General features: G+C 45.8%; 1 protein-coding gene across 2 annotated transcripts; it reads right to left on the reverse strand.

Moving 5' to 3' along the window:
- Positions 1-650: 650 nt before the first annotated feature.
- Positions 651-10376, reverse strand: RHOF (ras homolog family member F, filopodia associated). 2 transcript variants are annotated; one of them, XR_005703403.1, is made up of 6 exons: positions 10212-10376; positions 9972-10059; positions 4120-4229; positions 3272-3406; positions 1829-2132; positions 1090-1193 (listed from the first exon to the last, which is right to left on the reverse strand). XR_005703403.1 is itself a non-coding variant. In XM_040081002.1 (5 exons), exons 1-5 carry the CDS (start codon positions 10374-10376, stop codon positions 1029-1031), a joined length of 663 nt encoding a protein of 220 aa, XP_039936936.1. In that variant the 3' UTR covers positions 651-1028. The 2 variants fall into 2 exon arrangements, 1 of the variants encoding a protein (XP_039936936.1); XM_040081002.1 differs by lacking the exon at positions 1829-2132 and having other exon boundaries at positions 651-1193.
- Positions 10377-11535: the final 1159 nt, after the last annotated feature.

Genomic DNA, 11535 nt, shown 5'->3' on the forward strand with positions numbered 1-11535 from the left:
AAAGCTTTCAGCAACCCCTGTACTGCAGGAACCTCATTTCCCCTCTCAGGTTTGGTTTATGATGACTACAAACTAGGGATTGCTCCTACAATCCCAGAGCTCAGTGAGGGGATGTGCAAAAGAACCAGGAGACACGAGGCAATGAACCAGGGTGTGCAGTGGGAACCTCCCTGGCCCTTAGACAGCTGACACCTTCATCACAACAGGGAAAATTTTAATTTATACCGGTAGAGATTATTTCACAAGTGAATGAATTTTTCCTCCAGTGTGCACCATGGTTTGCATCTGTCTTGTATTAAATAATCTGTAAATGTTTACCATAAGACTGACTTGACATTACATGTAGTAGCTGCTTGGAGTACTTCTAAATTTGAGTGCTTCAAATTAACTATTCCCCACGATACTCCATTATTTAATTGGAGCAACTGATGTATTTCCATTGACAAATGCCACTTTCCATTCCAGCAGCAGGCCTTGAAGAACCCTGAGGTGAAGATCTGCACCTGGTCCAGGGGGTTGGTGAATGTTCCATCTGCACTCAGGGGGCAGCTTGAAGCCAACTCATGCCATTGCCACCAAATTAATTAACTTGAAAATGTTAAGACAAAACTTTCTCTATCTCTTCAAAGGTGCTTGATAAGCTGCTTTAACATTGCTTCTGAAAGATGTGAGTTTTCTACTGGAAAAAGGCAGCAAATTGTAGCTCTAACGTGCCCCAATTTTTTTGCAGAGGAAGAAAAACCCCAACACCAAGTCAGATAGTAGCAGTTGCTGTTCATTGCAGTTTAAGTAGTGAGTTGTTCACACTTAGAAGCAAAAGCCAGATGGGTGAAGGCACACAGCATTAGTTAACTGTGATAAACAGCTTTGAAAACTCTGTGAGAACAATGTAACAAAAGTGCAAAATTACTAAAAATAATTAAAAATTTAAAAAATTATCATAGGAATACAAATATGTAAAAAACCAAAAGTTTTTAAAGTTAAACTGTTTATAAAATCTGAATCACTTGGCTCTCGTGCAGTCCAGATCATAGCACTGAGCACACTTTCCGTTTCCTCTGCTGCTTGGCTTTCTTCATGGCACTCAGTGCAATGGTTGTGGCTTCTTTAAAAACATTTTCTATGTTCTCACGACATTTTGCTGAACATTCCAGGTAAATTTCTGCGTTAATCTCCTTGCAAGCAGCCTCACCCTGAAAAGAACAAAAAGGTAAGAAAATATCTAGGTTCAGTGGATGAGAGAAGGAAGGTGAGTTGGGAAGAAAGGGAATTAATTTGTACATTTTGCAACCATGAAGAAAGAAGCTGCCTCTGAGTGCAGTGCTAGAGAGTGAGTGGCATTGATAATATTCTGAAGAACTGTAAATAAACTTGGGGTTTTTCCACTATGCTGAACCAAAGCCTGGCCTAAGAGTTCAGAGCATTAGAGACTCTTGAGATGCAGAGTCCTGATGGCACAAAAATATTCTCAGTATTGAATTTCTTTAAACTAAATGCTGAGCTTGGTACTTAAGTGAGGATAAGATGTCTGCATGGTGGTATTTTTTTCAGGCCTGACCTTAACTATTCTGTGATGTCACCTTTAGTAATGAATGTCACATGCAAGAACAGATTCTGCACCGATGCCTTGCCTTGTTTTGCTGGTGCTCATGCAGGAACCTTGACTTCTGCTTTGAAGCATCACAAGGGCTCAGCCAAAACCCTCATGAAAACAAACGGGTGCCTGCATTTCTCAGCCATGCAAGGGGAACAGGCTTGAATCTAAAATATTTTCCATGCAATGCAGGTTGTGTGAAATCACTACAGACAGAGCACAGTGATTTCTTACTTGTGATCCTTTTATTGTCCCTGCAGAGCCAGCCCCCAGGTTTGAATGTCTGTGAGCCTTTCACTGTGAATTCCACGTCTGCAACCCACGGCTCACAGACTCTGCACTTATTCATTACAATCTCTGGGAGTGGGGTCACTTGGGCTTCTGTTGGGGTGAGGGGAGTGGTTTCTTCTTATTTAAGCAGTTTGTCTCTTTCCAGTTGTTTGTAAGCTGCAGTGGTGGCAGATACTGTTCAGATCATCTGTGCCTGGCATGGGAAGCACCACGTTGTGTGGCTCAAGGTGCCATCAGCTGTAAAAAACTGAGGTAGAGCATATTTCAGGGAGGAAAAACCAAGTGGGAGGGCTCACATAGGAGACAAAGTTTGTATAACATGTGGGTCCTTGAGTTTAACTGCATGAGGCCCCAGCAGACCAGCCAGAAGTGTCTGTTGCTTGCCTGGAACCTCTTTCATGTGAGGATGATGAAGGGATTTATTCATGCAAACAAGGGACAATCTGGAACTGTTCACAGTGACAGGCTGGGACCTCATCCTGTGTGCAAGGGAGATGAACGAAAAGGCCCAGTGCGGTTTCGTGGTGATGCAATTGCAGTTTATTTTCCTGCTGTTTAGAAGAAGTGGTGATTCACTCAAGGTTGTAGTGCACTTGACCCTGTTCCCTGGACGTGTGTCTCAGTTTGAAAGCTGCTGTTCTTGCTCTGAGGTGCGAGGAGAAGGATGGCTTTGTAGTTTAGCAAAAAGAAAATGAAAAATTGGAGGACCAGAGCAGAAAGGTCTTGTGTGACATGGGACAAGCTGTTCCATCACTGTTCTCCTGAACCTAGGACAGCTATGCCACTGACATAACACTACTCATAAATCTCATTGCTTCATAATACTTAAGAGATACTGATAATACGTAGTTTTCTTAAGATTACTTTAGGGACATCAAAGCACAGTCCCTCATGTCAGAGAAACCTTGCAGATGTTCTTGCTATTGGCCTTGAAAGGATTTATTTTTAAGTAGGATTTGCAAAATACATTTATTCCAGAACAGTCAGCGTATTTAATACAGGAATGTGTTTCCTAACATCTCCAGTCTTTATCACAGTACTGATCAAAGCACCAGTGATGGCTGCAATGTTAACTTGTTAAGGCTTACAAACTTGTAAAAGTGATAACCCAGCTGTGAGAGAAGAATGAGATGCGATGAACATAGAAGGCAGATAGTTGTGTCCTTTAAAACTGCTCATATTTCTCTTTACTTTGGCACTAAAAATGGGTGGTGATTTGACCACTTCCAAAAAGAACTTCCAGAAACCTCTGTTAGTGCTGTCGATCATTTCTTTATCTGGATCCCCTAATTTTGCAGCCTCTGTGATCACACCTGTGAGGAGCAATGCCATCACGTGCTTTATCTCCTGCCAAGAGGCCACCACTTCAGAAACACTGAAGTTTACCTGGTTGTAGGTGATGGGTTCCTGCTTGGCAGCCCTGAGCTTGCGCAGCTGCTCCTTGTCCTTCCGGAGGTCTGTCTTGCAGCCGATCAGCACGAGTGGGACACCCCGGCAGAAGTGATTCACTTCAGGATACCACTGGGGTAGAAAAACAAAACTTTTACATCTGGATTTTATTTTGTTGTTTGTTTCCTGAAATCAAAACAATACAGTCAAGCAGCATTTAATGTAAGCTGCAATTTCGGAGGTTTGGAGTTAGTCTGGGGAGGGGGGGCAACGTGCACTATTTACATCTCAGAAATGTTTAAAAGTCCTACCCAAAGTCAGCTGCTTTATGAAAACATAGTGGCATCTGTCTCTATGCCGAAATGTTTATTTACCATCTGTTTAAATTCTGAGGAGCTCCTCTAAAGTCACATGTAAAAGCAGAATTTGGACTAAGTCTTGCTTTGTTTTCCTGGTGCTATGTCCAAGAATGCTTTGGAGCTTTGAGAAATCCCAGCACAGAGAAGTGGTTGCTCTCATCTCTCCCCTGCAGTTAAATACACATGTGATGGAAGCAGTCCTGACTCTAAGGTGTGCAGTGTTGGTCGTGTGACATTGCTACAGATAAAGCAGTGATTTCATTGCAGGTTTTTGATCTTTTTAGTGAGAGTCAACCCCAGCTCTGAGCACTTAGGAGCCATGGAGGGGTGAGCTCCAGGTCTAAGGTCTGTGACCTGCAGCTCTGCGCATGATGAGTGATCTGGGCATCCACACGCCCAGGGTACAGGACACTAAAAGCACCAGCATTTCTGATCTGACATCTTGTCATAAATCAGGCATGTAGAATTCATTTAGAAGCCTCTTACCTTGGCTGCTACATTATCATAGCTAGTGGGGTTCATGACATCGTAACAAATTAACACCACGTTGGTGTTCTGGTAAGAAAGTGGCCGTAGCCGATCGTAGTCCTCCTGCCCTGAAACACACAGGATGGTTTGGATGAAATCTCTGTCCTGAACAAGCAGAACAATGGGGATGTGAACAGACACATACTTGAGATCAAGAACAATGGTACTATAATTGCACAGACTGCAAATTTTTCATACTTGTAAAATTCCTTGAGCACAGGAGATTCCCCCTCACTGACAAAACTGATGGTTTAGAATACAGAATACATCCTTGGCAGGTTTTAATAAAAAGCCTGCTTTGTCCACTTGCTGAGGACTTACTTCTAAACACCAACTGCCAAGTCGCTGCTCAAAAATAAAGTCATCAAGAGGAATCTGACAATTATTATTAAACATTTTCAGTTTGGCAGTGGAAGTCCCCAAAGTCATTTGTACATGTGATGCTGTGAGGAGAAGAAATGCTGTATTTGCTGGACAGGAATGGTGAAGTAGAAACCTTAGTGGCAAATTTGCTTTTCCCAGCCTGGTGAGCAGAGAGGAAGCGGCGATTACACACAGGATTGTACAAGCCATGCTGCAGCATGAGCCAGGCTTAAATGGCCTTTGAAGCAGGACTCCCCAGCAGATCTAAGGGAATTCTGCTGAATTCTGGAAAAGCAGAGGATTTGTCATACTTCTGATTAGGGATATTCTAGCACGTGATGTGACAAGAGGAAGCTGATTTGCTTCAGACCTGTACTCTTCCCCTTACAGTAATCACCGTGCCAGGGTCTGAAGGTGTCTTGCTTTGAGAGATTAAGTTCAAGAAGGCAGTAATTCCCAGATATAGCTGGCAGCTCAGGGGAAAAAAACCCAACAAAACAATCTTTTTCATTTCATAAGGAAGAAAGCTTGATTCAAGCAGTCTGTAGAAGGTGCATTTATCATCTGAATGCTGGAATCAGGTACGTGTCTGTGAGGTACTGAATTTCCACAAGGAGAACTGGGAGTGCTGCTCCTTCCCACCATCACCACAGTCCACGCACAGACCAGAAACTGCCCTACAGGGAAGTTCCACACCTCAAATCTTCATGTTGATATTTCAGATGAAGGAATGCAGAAAATTTCAGTGTGCCCCAACTTCACAGCAACAATTCCTGCTCTGGCACCTGCCTCAGTCCAAAGTCATGTACTCAACACCTGCCAACATTTTTGTCTCCAGTCTGAAGAACTGCAGATACCAGAAGGCCAATAACACTACAATAATTTTCTCCCTTCCTTAATTTAAATGTTTGGTTGAGATACAGATTATTCCAAGGCAATCCCTGCTGGATAAGTCATTACTCAGTTTGCCTGAGGTGTTTGTGCAACAGGAATCTTGAATTTGGACCACTTCGTATTTAGGCTTCCACGAGAGCCGTGTGCTCTGTGGGGAGGTGCAGAACAAAGAGGGATTGATCTCTCAGGTTTTAATCCAGAAATAATACACAATTGACAAAATTATGCATGTTGTATAAACATTCAGAGCAAAGACTGTACTGTTTATCCCTTCTTATTCTCCCAATCCATCTACTTGTTTGCAACCGATTTGCCATTTTTGCTGAGATAATCCCTTAAATGCATTAAACACATCAGGTGCCAAACTTTTTTTTTCCTCTCCTAACTTCCTCTAGTGCTGTGTAAAGTTTTCCTTGTTGAAGTTCAGGCCGCTGAGTTTCTAACAACATAGCTTGTAAAATTAAAAGGTCCTCCAAGTTGTTGTTGGCAATTTATGAGGCAGACAGGGCTGTCCCCTTGGGAGAAACATGTTTATTTGCTTGGAATCAGAAGAAACCCCTAAATTCCCACTCTCCTAGATGGGATAACAGAAAAAGTGCCTTTAATTATACAATTACTTTTATATATGTTGTATTGCAAGTCAAAAACTATAGAATATGCCCTGGTGAGCTGCTCCTTCATCTTCAAATCCAGCTTTGCAGTTATGAGTTTTTAAGCAAACAACAAATGCTTGAGAAAATGCTGTGTAAAACACGTGTGCATTTGGAATGTTGGATAGAGAGCACAGAACAGGGTGGGGTGCAGAGAGCAGAGGGGGAAGGTGAGGTGGCAATTGCTTAACCTGTGTTACAGTCGGGTGGTTGCAGCACTCAAGGGGAAGGAGAAGGAAGTTGCTCTTTAGGAGCTCAGATGCAGCTCCTCAGTTGCTGAGGATGTAACGGAACCCAGATCAAGCTGTGTCTAAACATAGACATCCCCCTCTCTGAAAACAATCCCTTTCACCCCCTGTCCTCAAGTGCTGCTGGTGAAATGCAAGAAAGGGCCTGGGAGACATTTTTTTTCTCTGTAAAGCTGCTCAGTCTGTGGTCAGAGCTAATTTAGGACAGATTTAAGTCTTTTTACTAAAAGAGTTTTAAAAAGTAGAAACAGGAGTGAACCTAAGAAGCAACTGAATGTCTATGCAAAGCCCTGTGTGTGCTTCCTCAAACACAGGTAGCTGTTTTTTTCCCCAGTTAACACAAAACACGTTGTGGTGGAGTTGGTTAAATATCTGCCTACGTGTGAGCATATCTGTGACTCCTCCGTCTTCCTCAATTCATCTTACCATCTCGGGTTTTTCCATGTTCACCTCTGTCTGCTCTTCCTCACCCCTTTGCCCATGCATCACCAAAGAAGTGGCAGCCTGTGAGCTGCTTGCCAGCTGTGTGTTTTTTCCCTATTCAGTTTAAAACAAATTGGGAAAAAGACATTCTTGGCAGGAAGAAAACTGATAGAAGACGACACTTGGTGCAGGAGGGGCACATGTCAGTTACAAAATTGGGGTTTTTGTCTTACTCAGGCATGACTTCCCTCTCAAAGTTATGATAAATTATTCTTGCATTCATTGGCTTTTAAAATTTCTCTGAAGATCTCGTGCTTCTGTCATCAGAGACCTGAAAAACCTCACTGGAGGCCTTGCATGTGTTTCCTGTCAGGCACAGCAAGTACCCACAATGATGAGGCATTACTTCCTCCCCAGCCCAGCAGTGCTCTCTCTGCTCTCTGTTCTGAGAAATTCCTGCATCAGGAATCGCCCTCGTGTCTGAACTGCACCTAGAGCATCGACACTGCTCCCTTGGCATGGAAAAGCTACAGAGTTCATTTGCCCCTCAGTGCCTCTGCTTCTGTCATGCACAGCTGGAAATGGAAACTAAATTTTAATTGAAAAAGCAGCTGCAAAGGCTGCTTGCAGACCAGACAAGTGATGTTACAAAGCCTTTACACATTGCTTATATGTACCACCAACTTCCTGCAACAGCAAGACGTGTTTGATGAGGAAGACACGGCAGCACAGTACAAAACTCTCACCAAAAATTCTTTTTCTGGTACATTTTAGACTAATCCATTAAGTTCATTTGTTACTGAAATTCTCGTCAAGGAAAAAATAGCTTTTGTGTCTTGAAACATTTGTTTCTTAAGCTTTTTGCTTGCGTCCTTCTTCATCACTAAGTAGGACAAGCTCAAAGGTTTGAGCTGCACAGGACTTGACAATACAAAGAATCCTTCCAACTTTAAGCAGCCCATGGAGCTGAACCCATCCTTTACCTTTCCAATGATGCTGAAGTACACCCAGCTCTATTTAGTGCTGCTCCAAGCAAGATCCTAAAAATACACAGCTCTTGGTCCTAGTCTAACCCTTAAGGAACTCAACATCAGTTTTGTACTACTAAAAACAGGATGAGATTAAAACGTGTGCTTGAGTCCTTCCTCTAGCAAAACTTCCAGTTACAGAAGGAGGCTGAGAAGCTGCTTGAATTAAAGTTTGACAGAGTTTACAGATACGTGATATAAAACTATGTAAGCAGCTTTGAAACAGAACCAAAATTCAGGTTTTTCCCCCTCCCAATCAAATGTCTTAACCCATGTGATAATCTCCCTGCTTTCTCTTTTTGTGTTTTATGCAAAGCAAAAGAAATTTAACAGGAAGGGAGGAGACAAGTGTCAACAGCCCCAAGAAACTTGTAGCCTTGTGGCCACGATGCTGTTTTGGGAGGTGAAAAATGCTGGGTTTCATGGTTTCCAGACAAGAGATAGTTACATGCATGAACTGGGAAACTATAGGACATGGGGTAACAATTTTAAACTATCAGAGGGCAGATTTGCAATACATACAAAGGAGAATTTTTTTCACAACGAGGCACAGGCTGCCCAGAGAACCTGTGGCTGCTTTATCCATGAAAACATTCAAGGTCAGCTTGGACAGGGCCCTGAGCAACCTGATCTAGTTAAAGATGTCCTCGTTCATTGCACAGGGGCTGGACTAGATGACCTTTAAAGGTTGCTTCCCACTCAAACTGCTCTGATTCTGTGATAAGCCACCAGCACCAGGCTCGGTGAGGGGTCCCTGGGCTGCTGGTGGCTGCAAGTCTGTGCAGAGCTGAGACACAAGGAGCTGCCAGGCTCGGGAGAGCTCAGCGCTGCAATGCTGCACCTGCCCAGCTTACTGCCATCTCCAGATCCAGCCCGTGCTCCTTTACAGCCTGGAAGAGACTTCAAAGGCAAATGCTGGAATGCGTGGCACCACGGGGACTTTAAATGAGAGCTAGGAATTACGTAACAGGCAAAAATCCACACTGACAGCAAACAAATATAAAAATGACGAGTGCAGTGGCAGGTTCTTGGTGCCAACACCCTGGCTTAAGGAAATCCCTCGTTGGTTGCTCACACCACATTCCAGTCCTCTTTTCCTCTAAGACTTAGACCCAAATCCCTTGCCATTCAGTAGAAGGTATCTTACCCCAACTAAATGGACTTAGAACAGTAACACTGACACAAGAAAGCACATTGGCAAATTGGGTGCTCAGGACCTTACTACACTGTAGTAAAAAATAGTAGTGAAAATCACTTTTAGATTAAAAGCCTTTTAAATTATGTTTTCAGCTATCACGTGCAGTACACAAGAAGGTAAGTGTGTTTTATTACTACTAAAAATGACTGGACTGCATTCGGTTCTTATTTGTCTTGGTGTAAATTTGGAACAACTCCACAGGCTTGAACTGAAACAGATGATTTACACTGAGCTGAAACGGAGCACGTGTCAATTTTAGGGTTCATTTAGGAACGCAGCTGGATAACAGAGTCTGGCAACTTCGAGTGAAGTTGAACACAAACCATTTCACAAGTTCCTCCAATGAACCTGAACAACTATCAGCATTTTCAAATAACTTTTACTGCCACGGCCTTTTGATTTGAACACAAACCAGCCTTTTTTTCTCCTTCCCTATTCAATCACACATGGCAGCAGATTAAAATATCTTCCTGGCTGATTGTATTATGCTTTGCATCTGGGAATTGGGTTTTAATACTTCCAGATATGTTTGCTATTTGATGTTTCTGAATTAATTGGGTTGTTAAGATAACGAATGAGGCGATGACCAGAACTGCCACTAGACAATCGATCCTTTTTTTTTTTTTTCTGGAAGGCACATTGATATGCAACAGGTAGTGGTGCTTGGTTTGTTTTTACTTTAGTCTCTAGCAGTCTTATCTGCAATGCTATGGTTAAACTATGCTGGTAGAGAAGCAATTTGAAAATCTGTCGAAATTTACAGTCTTCAAATATTGCTCTGGTTTAAGCTGACACTGAAAAACCTTCTGGAACAGAAATGCGGGTGCCTTCACCGGAGCAACATTTTACAGTAATACAGTTTCTGCTTATTTGCCTGAAGTTACGAAAGGCTGGGCCGGGTTTGGGCGCAGTCCCAGGCCAATGTCCCCGAGTGGTGCCATCGCCGTGGCCGCACAGGAGCTGCCCCTCGCAGCCCGCCTGCGATCGGGAAAGTGGAACCCCTTACCTGCGGTGTCGTACAGGTTCAGGGTGACCTCCTTCTTCCCCACCGTCACGCTGCTTGTGTACTTCTCAAAAACAGAGGGCGCGTATTGCTGCAAAGGGAGGAGAACGAACCCGATGATCTCAGAGGCCTTTTCCAACCTTAGTGAACTCTGTGATGGCGAGAAGCGGTGCTGGCGGGGCCCAAGCGCCGGGGCCGGCCCCGGCTGCGGCCCCCAGCCCCGCGGGGGTGGCAGCCCCTCACCTCGGGGAAGGAGCCCTTGGCGTACACCATCAACAGCGACGTCTTCCCGCAGCCCCCGTCGCCCACGATCACCACCTTCACCTCCTTCCTGCCCGACGGGGCGGCCGCGGGGCCGCGGGGCCGCTCCGCCGCGCCCTCGGGCACGGCCCCGTTGGCCGCTTCCATGGAGCGGGAGCGGAGCGGGCCCGCTGAGGGCGCGGCGCGGCCGGGACGAGGCTCCGCTGCCCCTGCGCGCCCGGGGCGGGCAGAGCCGCCCGCGCCCCGCCGGGGATTGGCCGCCACCGCCTCAGGTGCCGCAGGGCCCCGCCCGGGCCCCCCGGGACTCTGGGGGAGCCTCTCCCGCACCTCGGGCCTCATCGCCGGGCCCGCAGGCTGCGGCTGCTCGGGGTCATGGCGGGAAGGCCCCTCAGCGCCGCGTCCCCTCAGCGCCGCGTCCCCTCACACACAGCCGGGCCGCTCCGCCCGCCCGTCCCGCCGGGCAGCCCTCGAGGCTCCATCCCCCGGGACCGTCGGACCCCGACCCTTTGCCCTTCCACCCACACACCCCATCCCCATTAATTTATTCCCGTTCCATTGGTTCTCACAGCGCCGTGCTGGGTCTCTCCGAGCGGCCAGCGCTGAGGGAGCGCTCCGGTTCAGGGCCGATGAGTGTCCGGTCCCGAGGCCGAGCGGTGCCAGGCACGCTGAGGGCAGGCAGAGACCCCCGAGGCACCCCCGGAAAGGCACCTTGGTGCTGCCATCGGCAAGGGATTCACCGCTTGTTTTCCACTGATTTGCTGCTTGGGTGAGAACCGACAGCTCTGCTCATCATCTGCTCACCGCCCAAGGTGAGCTGCAACGAAAGTAACCGGAATTTCTCATTTTAATTGCAGAGAGGTGGTGACCCCAGGCTCCCATGTGGCGTTTTTTGGTGCCGTGGAACGCAGGGGATCACAAGAGCTGGGAACGTTTGGCTCTGGAAGGGGATCACAGCTGCTGGATTATGTTTGCCTCCAACGCACAGGTCAGGGGAGTGACACTGAGTTTAAGAAAGATCTGCTCAGGTGCAAATCTACCACAGTTCAGCACAAAAAAGCCCCACAACACGTTTCTTTCCTGGCAGGAATTAGCAGTGTGCTCTATCTTAAGTAAGTTTGTTTTTAAGAAATAAAAATTTCCTCTAATTTATTTTTTTAAATACCACTTGTGGGAATAGCAACAAACCCCCTAAGGACATGCTCGGGTGTAGCAAGACCATTTAATTCAACTAAGAAAAAAAACCCCAAACCCGCAATTCGAGTAGGGCTTTTCATTTTCCCCTGCGCAGTTGTGTCACTAGATGGCC

Source organism: Hirundo rustica, chromosome 17 (genome assembly GCF_015227805.2).
Source record: "Hirundo rustica isolate bHirRus1 chromosome 17, bHirRus1.pri.v3, whole genome shotgun sequence".
Lineage (NCBI taxonomy): Eukaryota > Metazoa > Chordata > Aves > Passeriformes > Hirundinidae > Hirundo > Hirundo rustica.

Bases quoted from the DNA above. Each gene is read 5' to 3' on its own strand.
- RHOF (XM_040081002.1), bottom strand. From the start codon at position 10,376: ATGGAAGCGGCCAACGGGGCCGTGCCCGAGGGCGCGGCGGAGCGGCCC. The intron at 4,230-9,971 runs GTAAGGGGTTCC...TGTGTGTTTCAG, and splicing joins GAACCTGTACGACACCGCAG to GGCAGGAGGACTACGATCGG. The intron at 3,407-4,119 runs GTAAGAGGCTTC...TTTCTACCCCAG, and splicing joins ATGATAATGTAGCAGCCAAG to TGGTATCCTGAAGTGAATCA.